We start from the raw sequence: 22,094 nt of genomic DNA on the forward strand, positions 1-22,094 counted from the left end.
AAATTAAAGTTGCTAATTGTTCATGCGGGTGTTAATGTCACTATTGGCTCGTGTGTCACACTCGTCCATGACGGATTAGTCAGCCAAAAGTTACAGTGTGTATGTAGCTTTTTAATTGGAAATTTCCATATTGGTCCTCCTTTCATGTAGTATTTATTCCCTTTTTATTGTCTTTCGCTTTGAATTTAGACTTTTAGCCTTCACAATTGGCAAATTATATATTAAGTACATCAAAATTAGTAAGAACTAAATAAATTTTAAACATGTTAACTAAGAGCATTAATATTGCAGGTTTAATTCACTTTTTTCTTCTATGAAATTTGATTAGTTTTTTTTTTATGAGCAAATTAAAAAAAAATTAAGAGCTGGTGTGGAAACTAAATATTTTTTTTTATTTTTTTTAGAATGAAAAGAGCAATAAATTGACTTGGTATCTATGGTTTGCAAAGCTATTTCCAGCTGACAGTGACACAAAAACTTGCCCATATACTCGTGAAAGGTATGCGTCGACCCGTGACTATGATTGAAAGGGAATTTATTTTTCTTTTGTTTTTCACGAATGTAATTATATAATGCCCTCTTGCTGTTTGCCATTGTTGAAAAATTTTCCAAATTATTATGATAATTCACTATGCTTATGTCTTGTCACTATACACACTAGCTACCAAGTGTGTAATAACCTCAAATAATGATCATATTTCATATATATATATATATATATATATATATATATATATATATATATATATATATATATATATATATATATATATATCAGTTAGATGAGTATTGAGAAATAATTTTTCTCAAATAAAAAAGTATAAACTTCACACTTTATAATTACTTCTATTTTTGTCAAGGTTTTTTTTCCTAGAGTATTGCAAGTATGGTAAGTTATTGTGGAAGAAAATTAAAGAAATGGGAAGAAGGTTGAGTGTGTATGCATATATAGATTGGCTTCTAGAGAAAGGCTTGGATATGAATGAGTTGGGTATTTCTTGAATTTTGTGGCCTTATAAGAGGAAGATTCGTCTTGTAATGTAATGTAGAAGCTAGGTAGGTGTAGGAATGGGGAGGAAGCATCAAACTAAAAATGGAAAGAGTACGCAGGTAGATATGGAGGTATTGGATGATCCGAGAGATGGCAAATAATAAGGAAGCTCCATCTCAATTTTCGGTCATGTCCTAGAGAGTTAATATTATCATTTTTCTATAAAAACATGTAGCCATATTATGTCTGTCATTGCTTGGCTTCTTGGAGAGACAACAACACAATGACAACAACTAAACATTAATCTCAAACTTGGTTATACGAATTTTTTTATTTTTATTATTATTTTTTTTATCAGTACGATTTTTTATTTATAATTAGACCAAGCATATATAAAGTTGCAATGTGTGTATATATATTCAATTAAATTTGAGATTTATAAATTTAAAGATGACTCCAATATTACATAAGCTACAAAAACTTTGAAAATAATATATATAAAACGTGTGATTTTATCTTATACCTATAATAATGAGGAGGAATAATTGAAATCTTCATATTGACATTTATTTTTTAAAAAAGTTCAAGACCTAAATTAATAGAGATCATAGGTAGGTGTTGTATATATTCTGGTTCAGAAAATTACATTTGGGAAAAAGCCAAAAATTGATTGATATGCAACCTATTCTTGTGCTAAGAAAATGTATTGTGCATCATAATGGATGGACGTCATATATAAAAATCAGACATCTGATGAGGCCATGGACCCTCTTGATTGCTTCTGTTATAATCACAATTAATCAAATTATCAACAGGTGGATACACAAGAATCAAGTTGACTGGATATGACTATATGGAATGACTCCTAATCTACTGCACCATCAAATTGCTAAGTATTTGACTCCTTGACGAAAATCATCACCATTAGATTTGATCAAATATTCCCCCTGGCCCACCCATATGTAGAAGAAATAATTATCTCTCCTCAAGGATTTCTATAATATGGTCCCATTATATGAGCCATGCATACATTTTTAATTAAAAATAAATAAAATCAAAGAGAATTGAGGTAGACAGAGGAAACTACACAACAGAATTTGGCCTTCACAACCCAACAATTTATGTCTCTTTCCATCCTATTTACACCTACTGAAATAACAATTATTTTTTTTTCAGAGAGAGAGAGAAAACCCAGCAGATGATGAGATTTGAACTTTTTTTGGGATGGATAAAAAAGCAACTTAATGAAGGTTCTTTTGCGGGGAGGAACAAAAGCCACTCTCAAATCACACAATTGCATGGAAACAAAAATTCATGAAAAAGTGTTTGATTGAAGCATTCTTGAAGAATTGATTCTTCTGTCTTCTCTTTTTCCTTTCTCAAAAGCTTGATCTGTCTCCCACTCACCTTATCCCCTAATCCCTCTCTCTCTCTCTCTAAATTCTTGGTCTCAAGAAGCTAAATCCTTAGGTATTTTAGCTATTTCCTAGTTTGTTGTATTCATGTGTCCTGCAGCTACTTAACCTTAAATTATAAGACAAGGAAAATACTTAGCAAATTATATCTTTATTTCAACTTTTATCTTTATTAATTCTTTAGAATGCCATTTCATGATCCCTTCCGAAATTCTTTGTCTGTTTTTTCATACTGGAAAATTAAATTTCATAGTCACATGCCATTAAATAAATATATATGTTAGCCTCAACTGTCTTTCCATCAGACTTAAGGGCTATGTATATTATACAATCTAATTCATTCTCAAGATAAAGAAAATGTCATTCTTTAAAATTAAAAAAAAAAAAAAAAAAAAAGAACTCGTCCTTTGTGATCCTCGTCTTTCATGAAAAAACAGGGAAGATATAATTTGCACCATATGAAACATTTATGGGGTTTTCCTGGACATGATCAGTAATCTTTTAAACTTAATTTGGGACAAATTAAAGGTTAATCCTTTATGATTTTAGAATATGCACTTAATATTAGAAAATGATTAAAAAAATTAAAATAAAATGCAATGATCATAATATATACACGCATCAAAATCATGTCAGATTATCTTGAGAAGCAGATATTGAAATTCTAAATAATGGGGCCTATCCAAAAAAAAAAAAAAACCTAAATAATGGGAGCTGGTCCAGCAGGACCAGCACTGTATATGTACTAAGCTCTATCAATTTGTATCACCATAAAATTCATTTAATTAAAAAAAAAATAAATTTAAAATTCTTTAAATCTATCAGAAGTAATCACCGTATATCAATGGAAAAAAAAATCACTGTATATACAAAATTTAAGGCACGAATAGTAAGTTATAATTAATATATATATATACCTACATTTTTATTTTGTTCAATTTAAGAAAGGATTTTTTTTTTCAATTAATTCAAGTTTGCACCTTTAGTCATTTATTTTAATCCTCGAATATTGGAGCTAGACTGATGATTTAAACAACCTTCACTTGATACATCTTATTAATTGGATTCTGAATGATATTAGCGAAGTAGCTTATTTTCATAGTTGAAAAAAAATAAAAATTTCAGGCCAATTATTCTGCATAAAAAAAAACACAATACTATTATTATTATTATTATTATTATTATTATTATTATTATTATTATTATTATTATTATGCTAAATACACAAGTTTAACTTTACTAAAAAAATCTCCTAGCATTTTATTTTTTAAACCGTTTTATTTCACACTTCAATTTGTAAAAAATAAAATGTAGTAAATCTTGCGTTCTTCTTAATAGAGAGAGTGATGTGTCAAAATGAAGCTTATGTAGATCAATCGTCTAAATAATTGTCTAATAATGGAGAGTGTTGTTCTTGGTACTGGACAAGCGCGATTATGGTGACGCTTAATTCCCCTTTCTCCCAGCTTCCATTTCCATTCAGCCTCGCCACCTATGGATGCCGGTAGTTGGCGGAGGAGAGGAGAGAGAGAGAAATAGGTTTTTCCGCCTTTCTAGAATAATTTAATTTATTTTAGTTTTTAAATATTTTTTTTTATTTTTCATTTTTTTCAGTTTCATTATCTTTTTCACACATCTATTCCCGCTCTCTGTTAACTAGACTTGCAAAATGTATTTAATTCCACTTTTTACATATTGAAATGTAACATGGAATGATTTGAAATATTGGAGTGTCACTAGGGATGGTAACGGGTCTCACTTTTGTAGATACCAATTCGATTAAATCGTAATAGGATGGGTTTGGATTTTATATAATTTTATTTGAGTTTGAAAAAAATACTCGTAACGGGTTCGGATCATATTTTACATATTGATCGAGTATCTATTATTCAAATTTATTTATATAAATACTTAATTAAATATAAAATATATATTTTTTTATAATAATATTTGTAAATATTTATATATTTTATTTTATATAAAATGAAATTTAAATATTTTATAAAATTAAATTTTTAAAATATAAATTGTTAATCAAAATATTTTTTATGTAAATATTAATTAAAATATATAAAATTAAATAGGTTTAAGTTTTTTTTTATGATAATAATCGATTTTGAAACGAATTTAAATTTTGATCTGGATGTCATGGATATTATTTTAATAAATTTTAAGAGTGAATTTATTTATTTGATAATTTTAAAAAAAATATTAACAATATATTAAAAAAAATTAACATGAAAGTTAATAGTTCATCTCTTTGCACTCAATTTAAGTAGCAAAAGACATGAGATTTGACATTATTATTATTATTATCTCGTGCAGCGAGTGGATGTGTGGGTCTGAAGCTGGGAACTTGGGTTTTCTTGCCACCCTTGCATGATGTACAACTAATTAACAAATCCAGAGACGATGGGCAAGATCTAAATTTTACAATAATTACTTGTTTCGATCGAGAAAGGTTTGTCTTTCAAGTTTGTTCATAGTTATAATTAATTAATTAGTTAATTAACTAATGAAAATGAATTGATCATAAAGTAATTTTAGGTGGCGAATTCAAAGTCGTTGCATAAAAATTAAAGAAAAACAAATACTATTCTACTTCTCTTTTTTCCATTAAGATAGATTCACTTTTATTTATATATAGATTAAGAAAATATATTTCATATAATTAAAATAATAATTTTTTTAATTTTTCCTTAATATATCATTCATTAATGTTGTTTTATCAAAAATTAAATAATTCACATTATTAAATTATTATTAAAATTAATAAATTTTATTTTTTTTTCAATGTATATTAGATAGGGACATATTAATGAGTTAATAAATAAATTACTATTAAGAGAAGTAACTTATAATTTGAGACAAATAACAAAAATAAACCTACTTTTATGAAATGCTAGAAAATAATATTATTTACAAGTTTTTTTTTTAACTTAACTTTAATTACCATGAGTAGCTAAAAAAAAAAGTAATAATTACAGTATATGGTGCAGCAAAATAAGTTTCGCCCCAGCTTTCTAATTACAGTAATAATTACCATGATTTTTCTCATCGTTTATTAAGATAAGATAATATAAACATTGCACAAGATTAAGTGAATCTAAAGTGAAATTGGCAATTATATTTTCCTAATTCATGTTCTTGAGCTTCACTCCTTTTCCCTTCCTAGATCAATGAAAGAAAAATAAACTTCTACCACGTTTTCTCCTGTGTCCTGACACTTGGCCAAATAAATTAAATATAAACACAAAATAGAAGAATTTGTAAATTGATTTTAACTAAAGTTTAAACTAAAAATTTTAATGTTTTAAAGATAATTTTTTTAATATAATTAGTTCTAAATGGGACTCAAATTTAAATTTTCACAATTTTGAAAATAATTTATTAATTAAAAATGATTTTAATATTATTAAATTAAATTTTATTGACATAAAAATTTCTTTAATAATAAAATTAGTAATCTAATAATTAAATATCTTTTGTAATATAAAAATCTAAAATTTCAAATTGATGCATTCACAATTTCAAATTATATATATATATATATATATATATATATATATATATATATATATATAATATTCAAACCTGATATGATAGAAGAAATAAATTTTAAAATGTGTTACTGCAGAGTCATTTCTTTAGAATTAATTTAGATATTAACTAGTTATTTTGCATGCGAATTATGAAAATTATTTATATTTTATTTTAATAATATAATTTAATTTATGTTTTTATATTTTATATTTTCATAATCATTTTATAAAATTTAGTTAAAAATTTTATTATTAATTAATTATAATTTTATTTTAAGTGCTAATAAATAAATAAGTTAATCAATAGATTAATTTTTTTATTATTCTTTAAATTAGTTCACATGTATCAATAAATAAAATAAAAAAACGCATACACATCGTGACGGTTTTTGAAGTATCAATTTTAAAATTTTAGACTTTACATATATCAAATACTTTTAAAAATAAAATTTTAAATTGTATTAGTTTTTATTGATAAAAAAATTAATTAAAAAATATTAATTTTTAGAGTTATATAATGTAATGTAAAGTTTTACAATATCTAAAATTATAAATTAAGATTTTTAAAAATTTTAAAAAAAGTAAAAAGAATTTAAATAATGATTATTTTTCATATAAGACAAGATTTTAGTGATTGGAATTTGAAAATAATTAAATAAAAAATTAATATTTAACATAATTATAGATCTAGTTACTATACGTGAGTGGGTAGATTAAAAAGAAGTATAGCACACAGCAGATAGACAAATTTGAAAGAGAAAATTAAGTACCAAGAAACAACGGCCACATGCAAATGTAAAAATAGGTATAAAATGAAAAGAAAACCAGAGACACAGAGAAAGGGAGGCAGGGAGTGACGAATGGGAGGCTTGTCTTGTTGCTACTAACAGGGTACGAAATAAGAGAAAGGAGAGATGGCAAGAAGAAGCTAAGGCCTAGCTATGATGGAAGTGTGTGTGTGCGCGCGTGTGGCCCCAACCATACGACACTATTTGGCTGCCCTATACAGTGACGACATACTAACGCTATCTCACAAAGCACTAATATTTACTCCTCAGTCATTCTCATTTTTTTTTTCTTTTTCTTTTTTATCTTTTATAGATTTATATGCAACGGAAAACAATCAGAAATACACAAGTTATAGAGATTAAAAAATAAAGGGGAAAATGATTATGTGTATGGTGGTCATGTATATATGTGTTGTCCATATACATGCCAATAAATGATTGACGAACAATTAAGACCGAGTGAATCGATTTCTTTTTTTCCTTTCCTTTGTATATATGTATTATATTATATAAACAACAACTTCTCAGAAAGAAGAGAAGCAAAATACGTCTAAAGGTTGCTTGTTTTCTTCTCTTCATCTGCTGATTTTGGCTGTCCCTTTTATACTCGTCTCTTGGGTCTTTCTGGGTTTTAACTTAAATCTTTCCTCTTGGTGCCTTCTGGGTTCTATCCGGAAGTCTTTCTCTCTAGGTAACATGTCTAAGACCAATATATATATATATATATATATATATATTTAAAATTTTTCAGTCGTTCGTTTTCTTTTCTCTCACGGGGATAAACCATAGCAGAAGCATAGTTATGTGTCGGTTATGGCAATTTCTATAATTTGGTTGAAGTTTGAATTCTAGATTTGCTTGTGTTGAAGGAGCTAAGAAAAGAGATTGTTGAAGATGGCTGCCGCCTCATCATCTGCTTCTTTCTTTCGGTCTAGGGAGGAAAATCAAAACCAGATGATGCAACAAAATTCATCCACGGCTGCTCCAACCACTGCACCTCAAAAGAAAAAGAGAAATCAACCTGGAGCACCAAGCAAGTAGCTAGCTTTTTACATCCAATATGTCATCAATTAGCAAAAGCCACAATTCTATTGCTCATTAGTGAACCCCTATTTCTAATTTTTCTGGGCTAATTCAATTTGCATCGATATGGTTTTATTAATTTTTTAGGGATAAATAATTGAAGCATTGAAATGATCTATTTTTTTTCATTTTCTTTATCTTCCTCATTCAACTATGTCTTCTTCTTCTTCTCCTTTTTTTTCCTTTTTAATATTTTTGTTTTGGCATTTCTCATTGCAGATCCAGATGCAGAGGTTATAGCACTATCTCCCAAGACGCTAATGGCAACAAATAGGTTCATATGCGAGGTATGCAACAAAGGGTTTCAAAGGGAGCAAAACTTGCAGCTCCACAGAAGAGGACACAACCTGCCTTGGAAGCTAAAGCAGAAGACTACAAAAGAAGTGAAGAGGAAAGTCTATTTGTGCCCTGAGCCCACATGCGTTCATCATGACCCTTCTAGGGCTCTCGGTGACCTTACTGGTATCAAAAAGCACTACTCTAGAAAACACGGAGAGAAGAAATGGAAGTGTGAGAAGTGCTCTAAGAGATACGCTGTTCAATCTGATTGGAAAGCTCACTCAAAGACTTGTGGCACTAGAGAGTACAGATGTGACTGTGGCACTCTCTTCTCAAGGTAACTATATCCTAATTAACTAATAATCAACCTCCATTAATTATCTATGCATATAATTATATATAGTCGTAGGATTCATCCATTCATTATGGCTACAGACAAAAATACGATGAGAAAAGTTGAAAGAAATATTTAGGAACTGAGAGTTTTGGAGAAGAGAGCCAGCTAAAAGGGGGGTCTGCCGCTTTTCTTTCTCTTCTTTCCGATCTTTTGGTTTCTCTCAGTTCCTTTCTCTCTTTTGCTTACATACGGAGAAAGGAATGCTTGCATGCGAATAATCAGCGAATCTACCATGGTAGTGGAGGACAGTTCTCAAGAAAAACGAAGAAATTAAGGGGGGGAAAAAGAAAAAGAAAACAAAAAAAATAATGATAAATTTCTCATTAACAACGCCCTCCATCTCTTTTCTTTCTATTCAAGCGTTGTTGTTATAGAGTGTCAGGAAGGATATTTTTTCTGGGTTTGTTCTCGTGTGAGTTGGCTATGTTAATGGAATTTGTTCTCTTCTGGGTTGGCTCAGTTCTCCCAGCCACATCTTCCCATGAATAACGTTAGGGTTGTTGGGTTGAGACGCTCCCGTTATCTCTCTCCCTCTTTTTCAGTACCGGTAAGTAAGTGACTCAACATGGTATCTTGCTCCCTTTTCATTTTCTTTCCCTGAAAGTGTAGTCAGAGGGTTTTTCATTGATTGAAGAAGAAAGTTTCTGAAATGCATACTCTAGATTCTGATGAGTTTCTGATTTTTAATCAAACTAGTAAATAGTTTTGCTCTTCATTATTAAAGAGCTAGTTTTTGAATTGATATTTAGACTTTGATTGATGATTTATCATTTTCAGTATCTTCGGTCATGATCACTTTTAGCTAGCTTCTTCTTCTTCTTCTTCTCCTGAATTCTCTTGCTTCAATTAGTTACTAGAGAAAGAGATGTAAAATAATAATCAAGTTCTTTGTCATTATAATTTGTTGCAGGCGTGATAGTTTCATCACTCATAGGGCATTCTGCGACGCACTTGCTCAAGAGAGTGCAAGGCATCCTACCAGCCTGAGCACCATAGGTACCCATCTCTATGGAAATAACCACATGTGCCTCGGCCTATCTCAAGTGGGTTCTCAAATTCCACCATTGCAAGATCAGAACCACCCAACTAGTAATATGTTGCGGCTGGGAAGCGTTGGAGCGGCCAAATTCGAGCACATAATCCCTCCATCCAATTCTTCTTCCGCCTTCTTCATGTCGGATGCCAACCAAGTTTCATGTCCAACTAAATCCTTACATGGGCTAATGCAACTTCCTGATCTTCAAAGCACCACCAACAACTCGTCTTCTACCAATCTCTTCAACCTTGGCTACTTTTCAAATAACGCAGCTGCTCCCAACCGAATGAGTAACAGCGATAATGCCAATTCAAGCACCACAACCAACAACTTGGTGAATTACCGCTTCTTGAATCCAAATCCATTCAACAATGGCAATGGTGGACAAGGGATGACAACCCTTTTCGACAATAACATGGGTGATCATGTTGGGTCAGCTGGTATCCCCTCTCTTTATAGTAAATCGATGCAACAAGAAAACATCACCCCTCACATGTCTGCCACAGCATTGCTTCAAAAAGCTGCTCAAATGGGTTCAACGACAAGCAGCAACAATTCTAATTTGCTTAGAGCCCTGGGTGGCTCTCCATCAACCGGCACTAAATCCGATAGGCCACCTCTTGTGTCTACTAATAACTTCGGCAGCAATAGTTTTGGCAATGCAACTATTGGGGAGGGTGGGCTAGGAGTACAGATGGAAAGTGACAACCAACTTCAAGGATTGATGAATTCTCTTACCAACGGGGGTTCTTCCTTTTTCGGTGGTGGACCCGGACAAGATAACGGCTTCGGAGGGTTTACCAGCAGCGGAATCTCATTGGAACAGCCCCATAATAGCACGAATTTTAGCAATGTAGAGGAGGCAAATTTGCATCAAACTCTTGGCGTAGGGTCAGATAAACTGACCTTAGATTTTCTTGGCGTAGGGGGAATGGTAAGAAGCATTGGTGGAGGGCAGCATGGCATCAATTTAAGCCCAGTGGACACAGAAATAAAATCGGCACAAGCAATTAATAAACCTTTTTGAAGGGCTAAAAGTCTTTGGGAAGAAAAACAAGGCAGATCTGGGCAGTTGTAGGTATGCATGTATGTTTGTCTTAATCTATCTTTGTGTGTGCACTCATGATAAGTTTAAGTGGAAATCCAACCTCTCTCTCTCTCTCTCACACACACACACAAGCACAGTTAATTTACTTCATAGTCAAATAGTCATTGTATGTTAACTATTGATCAGATGAGACTCATATGAGATTTACTATGTAGATGTAACAGTTGTATTCTAAAATTTCTCCAATTAAAATTTTATTTTTAAAATTAAAAATTTATTGAGGTAAAATGGTATAAATTGGTTAGTAAGTTTTCAATTTTCTAATTCTAATTCAATTAAAAGGGAAATTCTTGCCTAATCAATTTATCGTGAATGTAAGATACAGAATGTATCCGGTTTAGCTAAGTTTTTCTCTAATTAAAATTAAAACCTTCTTTATAGGGAAAAAGAAATTAGATGAGGAGAAAAATTAATTGAGAATCATAATTGATGTGAAAATTATTTAATTTAAAACATAAATTTTTTGTTGGTAATTTTTTTTCTTTTTCTTTCTCCTTAAATAATATATATATATTCTAAAATTAAAAATTACTCTTACGTAATTTCACTAAAACCTAGAGAGCATAGTTATATTATACATTATTACTCTCATAGACAAAGGTCCTAAAAGAGAAGATTTTTTTAAGTGGAGAAGGTTGAAAGTTGAAATCTTCATCCCCAGTATATATTAAAAGAATCTCACTTTATTGAAAACATGTTTATAGTTTTTATGAATTGAAAACTCAAAGTTCCATTGAGGTGTGAAGGTAGGTCGCCTTGAGCAGTAGACACTTAGCCCTGTTTTATTTGTAGAAAATAATGGTTTGTTTTTCAATATTTAGGAATATTTTTATTTTTATTTTTTTATAAAAAAACAAGGAAATATATAGAAAATGTATTCACGTCTTAATAGAAAATAATTTTTAATTCAAAAATTAAAAAATTTTTCATATCTTTCATAATTAAATAAAATAAATCATTATAAAATATATTTAAAATTAATTATTAAAATTATTTTAGTACATATTATTTATTTATTATTATATAATAATATAACAAATTTTTATCATTATAAACAAATATTTTTCCTAAATAATTATTTAATTTTAATTATGAAAATTTATAGTACAATTTTTATTATAAAAAAGTTATTGTTTTTCATTTCACTGGGAAAACATAAATTTTATTATAAAAAAATATAGTGAAAAAAATAAAATTTCAAGTTTTACTTAAATTTTAAAAAATTAAAAAAATTAATTTTTCGATTCTTGATTTAGAAAACTGACATATTTAAATATCAAAACTCTATATTTCAGTTTTCTTAGAAAATTTTTCTAAAGTATTTTAGTTTTCCACGAGTCTTAAAGAATCTTCACTTCCTAACTACTTCCCAACATCTCTACAAGTAACAATTCTCTATTTAATCTTGTCCACTTGCTTATATATATATATATATATATATATATATATATATATAGTGTTAGATTTCTTTATAATTTGTTGAAAGAATGTATTTGCTCACCTAATACCTAACCCTAAAAAAATTAATTAAGAATTCTAAAACCCAAAAGTAATTGCAGAATTTCAGGCCCTACTGTGATATTGTTGACATTCTCTAGTCATTTTCTTCTCTAAAACTTTTCCTAGGCAGGTTGACTGCGTTCAAGAAAACATGTACTGCCCTAAGACTCTCAAGTTAAATTAGACTTTTATTTTATTTTTCATTTTTAATTTTTCGAATTTAAAGAAAAATAAAAAAGGGTTTATAGGATTCTTTTTGAAAGATTGTGTGTGGCCATTTTGTTTGGGAAGACTGACAGAGTGGGGATGTAATTGTGCAGGAAAAAAGCAGCAAGAATTGTTCGTTATTGTAATTATAGACAGAAACTCATGCGGCAGCTTTGTCGTAATTCTTGTCTTTTCTTTCTCTTTGTGGAATCATCAGTCCGTGACTGTGAAACTGTGTGATGTCTACTTCTTTCTCTACTTTTTCTATTTTCAAACTTCACTACATTTTCGTTAATGAAAAATTATTGTTTCATCCCTGAACTATATCATAATTAATATTTACATTCTAAATTTTAATTTCATCATATATATACTTTCGTCCTTTTATTTATTTTTCTCAATTTTTATCATTGATGATAAATACTTTCAAGCCTAAATTTTCACTATTATTAATATGTTTGTCTCTGATTTATATTTTTTAATCACTTGACTAATAGTTAAATTGACAAAAATAATTAAAAAAAAAACGAAGTTGTGTAAAAATTAAAACTTAGGGACTTTCCATCTATTTTCTAAATCACAAGAGCCTAAATATCAATTATGATATAAGATAAAAATGAAAAAATAATTTATCCTTTCATTAATTATCTGCATCATTTTTTTTCATTTCATTTCTCTTTCACCACTTATCTATTAATTTGGTGGGATTATTAAAAAAATTAGTTTTTTTATTTAATTAATTCTGATTAAAATTCAAAATTAAAAGTGTATAATTTTAAAACAATTTATTTAATTTCAACCAAAGTTCTTAAAAATATATATTTTTTTAAATAATTGGGTATAACTAAAACTCGAATTTGACTGCAACTCTTAAGACCACTACAATATCACTCAATTAAAAAGATATTTGTCTTAATTTATAAGTTAGTTAAATTAACTTATAAATTTTAAAAATAAATTTACTTATTTATTTATAATATTTTTTAGACTTATAAGTAAAAAAAATAAGCTAAGAGAAAGCAGTTTTTCATTGTGATACTTATAATTCCTATACTTATAAACTAGTTTGATCAATAATTTTACTATGTTGCTTTTATTTAATTTTTAAAATTTTTTCATAATTTTTATTTAATATATTTTTTAATTATTTTAATAATAAATATACTTATAAACTATTTTTATTAAATATATTATTTATTTATCTATTACTTATAAGTAATTTAATAAAATATTTATTTTTTAAAATTTTAAATTTTTATAAATTTAAATTAATTTATAAGTACTGGTTGATATCACCACATTAAACTCATTGATGTTAAAACTAATTTTAATATCACCACATGAAGCTAATTGATGTTAGAGACTCCAATCTTGAGACCTATTTGAGATGGCAAGGTGTATATATATTAACAAATATTTGCAGAGTTGCTCGCAGTTCCAATAAATTTTGACGAAAAAGCTTAATAATTACTTGGCAGCAGAAACAACCAATCAGAAATAGTAATTTAACAACTCTCAAAAGATGCAGCACTGCTGTCTTACGAGCTTAACTGCATGAAAAGCTACGCTGCTTTATGCTTCCTGCTCTTCCCCTCCCCCCAAATAAAGCTCTTTTAGCGCTGCCCTAAAAAAAGGTATAAAGTTGGCCTTCCAAATTTGATAAGTTGGCCCTTCTTCCTTTTGAACTTGAAACGTTCACTTTCCAATATATCAAATTAATTTATTATTTTTTAAAAATCTTATAAAAACTAAGAAATTATCTCCCCATTTAATACTCAATTCAACTAAATTTTTATCTCAAAAATTTAGAGTGGACTATATAAATTTAATAGAGAAAAATAAATTTATTTACCTTGAATTTAACCTTTTTTTTTTTTAAATTCCTTTAGGTATATATATATATATATATATATATATATATAAATATAAAGAATGAAATTATGCAAGATTATTAATTGCATCTTTCTTTTTTCATGTGCAAGAAAATATATACATTTCTTCTGTCACGTGAGATCAAATACAAGGTTAATATTAATGGCTTTTTCTTAGGATTGGCAGATATATATGTATATATTTATATATCTTCTTCCTTGTCGATATTCTTGCATATATGCCAAATCCGCCAGCCTTCACATCTCTAATTAAATTTAATTCAGATAGAGTTTCTAGGGACTATATCTATTTTCCTTATTCTCTTTTATTGGATTCAGAGATCAATCGGATCTTATAAATTACAAAACTGAATAGCTTTCTCTTTCTATAAAATTAATCTTTTATCCTAATATTAGAACTTAGAGAATTTGAAATGTATTAAAAAAAAAATTAGGTTTCATTTATTTTATGAAAATATTTTTTTTAAAATAACTTTCACTTTTTTTAGGTATTTAAAAATTGAGTAAACAAAAAATATTTTCTTGATTAAAAGGAAAACTAATTAATTTTTGAGAAAAATAACTTCCTCTTTAAAAAATAAAATCATTTTTTAGATTTTGACAAATTTATTAAAATGCAAAAATTCTTATATATGTATAACATAAACGCTTATCATTAATTTAATATTGCAATGAAATAATGGAAAATATTTTTTTTATGAAAAACTTTTTTTTAAAAAATAATTTTTATGAAAAATATTTTTTATAGACAAGTTATTTTCTGTGAAATAACAAGTTATTTTTTGGGAAATAAATGAAACCTTAAAGAACTTAAAATTGAAATCCCAATGTTAGTTCAAACTCTTTGGGAAACCTCTTGTGATTCAAAATACATTTCTCCTTTCCAACAATACTTATTTTTGGTTTATCCAAAAAAACTTAAATATATAATCTAATTTTATAAATAATAGGGATGGTGATAGATTAGAATTTTATTTTTTTTTTATATTTGTATATAATTACATATATAACTCATGTTCATACTTTAATAATATATATATATATATATATATATATAAACATTTTTGTTATTTTTTTAAATCATTAAATTAAAAAATTAAAATAGAATGGGAGAAAGGAACAATAAAATAATTGAAGGAAATGGAGGCTCCTGTGTCCTCACATAATTCTTGGCGAATTCCTAGATTTGAGTTTCTACATCTCTCACTCATTCTAGGTTAATTAAAGAAAAAAAAAATCTCTTAACAATCTTTGATTTATTCACTATATTATGCCTGTAATTAATGAGTTTTAATTTAATGATATTAAATTTATTTTTTAAAAAATATAAATTTTAAATTTTAATTTTAATTAGAACTTCTAACTACACTACAAAATATACATTATTCAATCGACCACGTGACTTTCTGGCCCAATAGCTTAATATTTTAAACTTTTTTTTTTTTGAAATTAGCATAATATTTAAAACTTAAAACTTGAAAATCAAGTTAAATAATCTTTAATGGCTTTTATACATGAAAAGAAAGAATTATAATTTATAAACAATTAAGTAATATCAAATCTCCATTAAACTCGTAAAAGCTCATTGATTTTATTGTTTGAATTAAATATGGTCCTAATCATTTAATTAGATATTTCTAACTTGTAGTAATAAGTGAACTCATGAATTTAAAAAATAATACTATGAACGATTTTCAAAAATTTAGACATACAAAATCTTAAATTTACACATACATAAAGGTATATCTGCTGAACTTACTTGGGAGATGATATTAAAAATGATTTCAATCTCCATATACATATTATTGAAACTATAAACATCTAATCTCCAAATTGAATATACAATTAAACTACAAAATGAATTGCAGCCACTACGAAGGGAAAAAAATGGTGACGTTTTTGGGTCTGAAAAGAAAAAAAAAAAGCATACAGCCATTGTACATATAATGGATAGATTTTGACAATTGATTATAATAGGATTCACTATAACTAATGGTTATAATAAACTGTTATACATACAATAGTTGTATGCTAACATTTCTCTTAAAAATGGGGAAAATAATTGCAAAACGTAATAAACATAAATGCAAGAATTCCATAGCAAATAAACTTGTATATAAAAATGTAATGATATAATTCCTAAGGTTGGCCTACGTGTTAATGTCCTGCAGAAATTTCTGTATAGCTAGGCAAATGGACTCTAGATGACATGTACATGTACCATGATATATATAATATAGCCTACGAAAGCACATATATGAAAGCTCTTGAACTTTTCTGTATTACTGTAATTAATTAACAACTAGAGAAAAAGAAAGAAAAAGCAACATCAATTCAAAAGGCAGACAGCAAAAAAGGTTGCAGCAGCTAAAGTCACTATCCAAAATATGATTGATCAAACTCCTAAAGTAGACTTGAAGGGAAGCGAGAAAATAAGATATAGCTTGAAGAAAATTCAGCTGTCTGATACTTAAAAAACTTCATGGCATTGATGTTTCTAAGTCACTGCCTTTCTCAGAACAATTGAGCAGACCCCTGCAAGCACCCCAAATCAAATTAGATATGATAGGCAAATTAAGAAATAAATTAATCATCCTAATTATTATTATTATTATTATTATTATTATTATTATTATTATTATTATTATTATTATTATGAGATAAGCAAACAATTAGCTGAAAATGGTGAATTTAGGAATAAGAAACAGGAGAAGATTAGCATTTCAATCTGCAATCATATGACAAGGTTTCCCATGACATAAGAATGATATTTATGCAGCAAAAGCAGCGGAACGTGTCTCAATCATAGTTGTTATTGCATGGAGGTGGGGGCTCTAATGTCCTGTCTCTTGGGATGTGGTACAAATTTCTGCCATCCGCATTTTAAACACAAGAAAAAAAAAAATCTTTCACCGTATGGACAATATTCTTTTTCCCTGTTACCAAATTGTCCAAATAATTAATTAGGATGCAAAGGAAAAAAGAAAATTAAGGATCAATTACCCTTAATTACATTGATAATTTTCAAGAGTAAAATCAAGTAGATAAGGGGAAAAGACATTTTGTTTGAGCATCCTAAGGGCAGCACTCGTGAACTCTTGCAGAGGTATGTGTACATACATGTGTGTGTTAAAAGATGAAAACAAGAAAAAAGAAATAAAAACAAAAAGACAAGAAAAGAAACAACCCATATGTACTATCTCGAGGCTGTCCCTATTCAAAGCAACTGTGTCAGAGAACACCAAAATACCATAATAATTATGAATATATAATTTCTTTTATTTTTTTAATTATTCCCAATTCCAAAAGAACAGTAAAAAAAAATCAATCAGAAGGCACATTTACCGATGAAATCAAGAATTTACTTTTAATCATTTAACACGTTATTGCTGGGTGTGGAATTCGTTTTTCACGTACCCGTACCTTCTCTTTTTCCTTCTATCTCTCGGCTATATCCATCTTTTTTTTTTTATTTATCTTCACTGAAAATTGCCATTTCCTCCAAAAGATTGGCCTGTCTGCGCTGTAATATTTCTCTCTGAATCCAAGGAGGAGCTCATGTCTATGCCTGGCTGTGGTGCCGCCTCCTGCTGCTGCTGCTGTTGTTGATGATTTTCTCTTCGGGAAAACCCTCCACTCATGCTTCGAACTATTTGTCCAACCCCAAGAAAATCCCTGGTTAATCTATCAGACCCTCCAATGCTCATGTTCAGACCCTGGTGCAACTTTGCTTCGTCCATGTTTCCACTATGGGGGTTTTCTTGTCCATGCCCAGAAGCGAAAAGGGATGAATTCCCAGTAGCAAATGAGTTCATTAAGTCATGAAGGTTGTTGTCGTTTTCGTTGAAAAGGCCTCCGAAGTTGGCAGATACAAGTGGCCTATCTGATTTTATTCCGCTTGAGGAAGAGCTACCAAAGCTTCTTAGCAATGATGCACTATTGGTGCTTGAAGTGGAACCCATTTGAGCTGCCTTTTGAAGCAGTGCCGTTGCAGACATGTGAGGGACCATATTATCGTTTTGAACTGAGGAGCTGAAGAGAGAAGGAACACCAGACGTCATTTGTTGATGATGATGATGATGATGATGAGGATGATCACCCATTATGTTGTTTGAGAAGATACTAGACTCTTCACCACCTCCACTGGCACCATTTTGGCTGTTGAAATGATTGGGCATTAGCAGTCCAGAAGATGGTAGATTGCTGTTGGAGTTGTTGGCGTTGTTGCTGTTAGCGATGTTGCTTGTAGTGCTGCTACTAGAAATAAAGCTAAGGTTGAAAATATTGGAAGCAGGGGGAGGAGGATTGTTGCTTGCGGTGTTATGAAGATCAGCAAATTGCATTAGTCCATGATGAAATGATTTATTTTGCAACAATCCTTGTTGAGATTGGTGGTCCTCATGATAATTCTGGTTTGATTCTTGCATGAAGAAAGCAGATGAATGCATTTGCTGTGGGGGTCGAAAAGATGACGAGCCCATAGATGGGGGAAGGAGATGATCAAATTGTCCGATCCGGCCACATCCGCCAAGTCGTAAAACGTCACTAGATTGGTCTTGCATTGAGGAAATTTGAGTACCCACTTGTGATAAGCCTAAGCTCATGTTACTACCTCCATATAAATGGCTGCCAATGGTGTTCAAGGTGGAAGGAGGATTGCGAGCACTTTCCTGAGCCAACGCATCGCAGAATGCCCTATGAGTGATAAAACTGTCGCGTCTGCAACACTCATTAGGCAAAGAAGCTAATATTAGATCATCTCAGATAAGATCGAATATTAATTAATTAAAAGGTACACAAATAATAAAAGGGAAGTTGAAAAAATAGCTTCGAGCAGGAATCCAAGTCTACTATCTCTACAACATCAAATTATAGAGTTCTGAAAAATAATCTTTAAGATGTTGAAAGCTGAATTATGAATGTGCAAAATACTGCAACAACCACAGGGCACATGCGATGTCCCATAGGAACTGTGTTAGTATGATGCCAAAACATATATATATTTTCAAATAGAGCATTAAAGAAAATGATGACCATCTCCGTGAACGAAAGACATATAATCCATATGAAGATTTTCATGAGTTGTTGCGGTCCATTTTTGGCCTTGTATTTCCCTATCGATGTGCCCCATCAATATATATACATATAAATATGAACGTGGTCCAGCAATACAATGGCAACGGTTGTGATGTGAATATAACTAGGGTTACATTGAAGTGGTAAAAAAGATTGAGAGATGAATATGTGATATAAGATTGAAGATTTTTTTTTTTTTGGGTTACAATAAGGGATTGATGATTTGATTTAGAAGAGATGTGGAAGACTTAAAGTAGACAAAAAAGAAAGAGCAAGGGAATTGTCTGAAAGGAAGAAGTTCAACTATAATTTCCATAGAAGACGGAAACATAATAATGGAGGGTAGGTGGGAAGGGAGGAATTTTCACCAGAAGTTGAAAATCATTAACCAATCACCAATAAATCAAATACCATTTCAAGAACTGGACGCTCAATAAATACAACTAGAGAATGTATTCAACATCATGAAAAGAAGTCAATCAACAAGTCCATTTCAGGACTTATTATATCTTAAATATGTAACTTAATTAAATGCAAGAAAGCAGCAGGCTCATGATGCTTTTGATTTCCAATATAGAATTGTTCCAAAACTAGAAGAACAAGATCATCGCCAAGATTTTCACATTGTTTTTTGAATATCCTGGTTAATGATGATCAACTCTCAATTCCCACACCGCAATTCTCTTACCGTTAGACCACATCACAGCTCTAAAAACGGCAGCCATGGAGAGAGAGAGAGAGAGAGAGAGAGAGGAGGCGAGAAGAAGGGTTAGTTAGGGCCTACGTTATCATAAAAAGGAGTACCTGCAAGAGTACAGAACTGATCACATCTAGCCAACCCATAAGACAACAAACATGGTAAACAACACGCAGCAGCAACCTCTACATGGCATAGCAACACGTGAATAGGAAAAAAGTAAACAACCAAAAGGGGCGGTGGTTCCGAGGTGAAAGAAAAGATGAACTGTTTTTCTTTTCTTTTTAATTTTCTTTTCTTTTCTTTTCGTCCTCACTGAAAGAAGCCTCTATGACCATGGCAGTTTCCATAGATTGTTCACGTGGGAACATGTTTTCACACCACAGTAGTAGTGGTAGTGAAAATTCAATTATGAGATACCCAAAAATAATTTTCCCAAGGAAAAAAATAATAATGCCCATTTGCAAGAAAACTGAAGAAAACGAAAAAGAAATGAGGAATCAAAACTTTTATTTCTCTACTGTCACTTGAGGAATCTTAGCCCTAAAACAAGATAGCACAAGAACTACTACTCATAACGCCTCTTCTTTTCCTTCCCCATTCGTCCTCTCTTTTTTACGAATGGAGTAAGTATAGCTAGGCCTCTCCTCTCATAATTATTTGTATCTGCGTCATGCTAGCTAAAACCAAAGGAGGAGTAGAAGAAGACAACTATCGAGAAGCGTTAATGGGAAGAAGAAGAAGAATACAGAGTGATTAAGATTAATTAATTACCTTGAGAAGAGAGTGCCACAGTCACATCTGTACTCCCTAGTGCCGCAGGTCTTAGAATGAGCTTTCCAATCAGATTGAACAGCGTACCTCTTAGAGCACTTCTCACACTTCCATTTCTTCTCTCCATGTTTTCTAGAGTAGTGCTTTTTGATGCCGGTAAGGTCACCAAGAGCTCTAGAAGGGTCATGGTGGACGCAAGTGGGCTCAGGGCACAAATAGACCTTCCTCTTCACTTCTTTTGTAGTCTTCTGCTTTAGCTTCCAAGGCAGGTTGTGTCCTCTTCTGTGGAGTTGTAGGTTTTGCTCCCTTTGGAACCCTTTGTTGCATACCTCACATATGAACCTGTTTGTTGCCATTAGGGTCTTGGGAGATAGTGCTATCACCTCTGCGTCTGGATCTGTTATGAAAAATGCCAAACAACAAAATATTTGAAAATTCTAAATTAATTACAAACGAAGAAATTTTGGGCAGGCAATGGATTTTTATTACACATACATACACCCATGTCAATTCCAACCAAAAGTCTCTAAATTTACAGTTTCTTCAATCAGATTTTTAATAAGAAAAAAAATAAAATAAAAGAAGCCAAAACCAAATTGGAAGAAAAATCAATGTAAGAGACTTAGTTGAAAATTCATAAAAAATTATTTTTTTTACTTATATTAGATATATATAGATCTTAAGTAAAATTGCTGATACTTGCTTGGTGTTCCAGGTTGGTTTCTCTTTTTCTTCTGTGGCGGCGGAGCCGGAGCTGAAGATGAAGTTGGTGTTGAGGAATGGTGTTGTTTCATCTGGTTTTGATGATCTTCATCGCTAATTCCAAAGAAGGGCACCGATGAAGAAGAAGCAGCCATCTTCAAAGAAACACTTGTCTTTCTTTCTTCTTCTCCCTTTTCTTCAACTCTTAATAGTTCTCCAATTAATCCCTTCTCGTTGCAAAGCAATATATAATCAAGAAACCACACAGCCCCACATGCGATTTAAGTTCCTCTTTGCATCTTAACTCAAAAGGCCAAAAAAACACAATTCAAGGTTTTGGATACTGATTAAAATGAGAATCCTAAAAAGGAAAATCTCAGAGAGCTGAGGTAGCTAGCTAGAGAAGATAAAATAATATAATCAAGCCAAAGAAGAAGAAGAAGAAGAAGAAGAAGAAGAGAGATAATTAAGAAAGATGATGCAGAATAGCACAACACAGCCCATGGGGCATTTAGATTCCTCTTTCTCCATTGTTCCCTTTGTTTTAAATGCCAGATTTTGAACAAGTGAGGTTACTGTGTTTCTCCTTTGATTCGTTGTCGTGCAG

The 22,094-nt window shown here is 30.2% G+C and overlaps 2 protein-coding genes across 6 annotated transcripts; one reads left to right on the forward strand and one right to left on the reverse strand.

The window, feature by feature from the left end:
• Window positions 1-7,182: 7,182 nt before the first annotated feature.
• Window positions 7,183-12,659, forward strand: LOC110673116 (protein indeterminate-domain 5, chloroplastic). 3 transcript variants are annotated; one of them, XR_002498445.2, is made up of 4 exons: window positions 7,465-7,769; window positions 8,039-8,435; window positions 9,406-10,609; window positions 12,460-12,659. XR_002498445.2 is itself a non-coding variant. In XM_021836155.2 (3 exons), the coding sequence occupies exons 2-3, from the start codon at window positions 8,080-8,082 to the stop codon at window positions 10,556-10,558; spliced, it is 1,509 nt and encodes a 502-aa protein (XP_021691847.2). In that variant the 5' UTR covers window positions 7,183-7,427; window positions 8,039-8,079; the 3' UTR covers window positions 10,559-10,816. The 3 variants fall into 3 exon arrangements, 2 of the variants coding, with proteins under 2 accessions (XP_021691847.2, XP_021691845.2); XM_021836155.2 differs by lacking the exons at window positions 7,465-7,769; window positions 12,460-12,659 and adding an exon at window positions 7,183-7,427 and having other exon boundaries at window positions 9,406-10,816; XM_021836153.2 differs by lacking the exon at window positions 12,460-12,659 and having other exon boundaries at window positions 9,406-10,816.
• A 3,833-nt stretch (window positions 12,660-16,492) lies between these two features.
• LOC110673096 (protein indeterminate-domain 5, chloroplastic) lies at window positions 16,493-21,642 on the reverse strand. Of its 3 annotated transcripts, none has more exons than XM_058140360.1 (4): window positions 21,489-21,642; window positions 20,786-21,182; window positions 17,662-18,957; window positions 16,493-16,773 (listed from the first exon to the last, which is right to left on the reverse strand). In XM_058140360.1, exons 1-3 carry the CDS (start codon window positions 21,640-21,642, stop codon window positions 17,718-17,720), a joined length of 1,791 nt encoding a protein of 596 aa, XP_057996343.1. In that variant the 3' UTR covers window positions 16,493-16,773; window positions 17,662-17,717. The 3 variants fall into 3 exon arrangements, with proteins under 3 accessions (XP_057996343.1, XP_057996344.1, XP_057996345.1); XM_058140361.1 differs by having other exon boundaries at window positions 17,656-18,957; XM_058140362.1 differs by having other exon boundaries at window positions 17,604-18,957.
• Window positions 21,643-22,094: the final 452 nt, after the last annotated feature.

This window comes from Hevea brasiliensis, chromosome 18 (genome assembly GCF_030052815.1).
Source record: "Hevea brasiliensis isolate MT/VB/25A 57/8 chromosome 18, ASM3005281v1, whole genome shotgun sequence".
Lineage (NCBI taxonomy): Eukaryota > Viridiplantae > Streptophyta > Magnoliopsida > Malpighiales > Euphorbiaceae > Hevea > Hevea brasiliensis.

Excerpts from the sequence above, each read along its gene's own strand:
- LOC110673116 (XM_021836153.2), top strand. The coding sequence starts at position 7,631 with ATGGCTGCCGCCTCATCATCTGCTTCTTTCTTTCGGTCTAGGGAGGAA. Across the intron at positions 7,770-8,038 it reads AAATCAACCTGGAGCACCAA|ATCCAGATGCAGAGGTTATA; the intron begins GCAAGTAGCTAG and ends TTCTCATTGCAG. Across the intron at positions 8,436-9,405 it reads TGTGGCACTCTCTTCTCAAG|GCGTGATAGTTTCATCACTC; the intron begins GTAACTATATCC and ends AATTTGTTGCAG.
- LOC110673096 (XM_058140360.1), bottom strand. The coding sequence starts at position 21,642 with ATGGCTGCTTCTTCTTCATCGGTGCCCTTCTTTGGAATTAGCGATGAA. Across the intron at positions 21,183-21,488 it reads AAACCAACCTGGAACACCAA|ATCCAGACGCAGAGGTGATA; the intron begins GCAAGTATCAGC and ends TTTTCATAACAG. Across the intron at positions 18,958-20,785 it reads TGTGGCACTCTCTTCTCAAG|ACGCGACAGTTTTATCACTC; the intron begins GTAATTAATTAA and ends TGAGTGTTGCAG.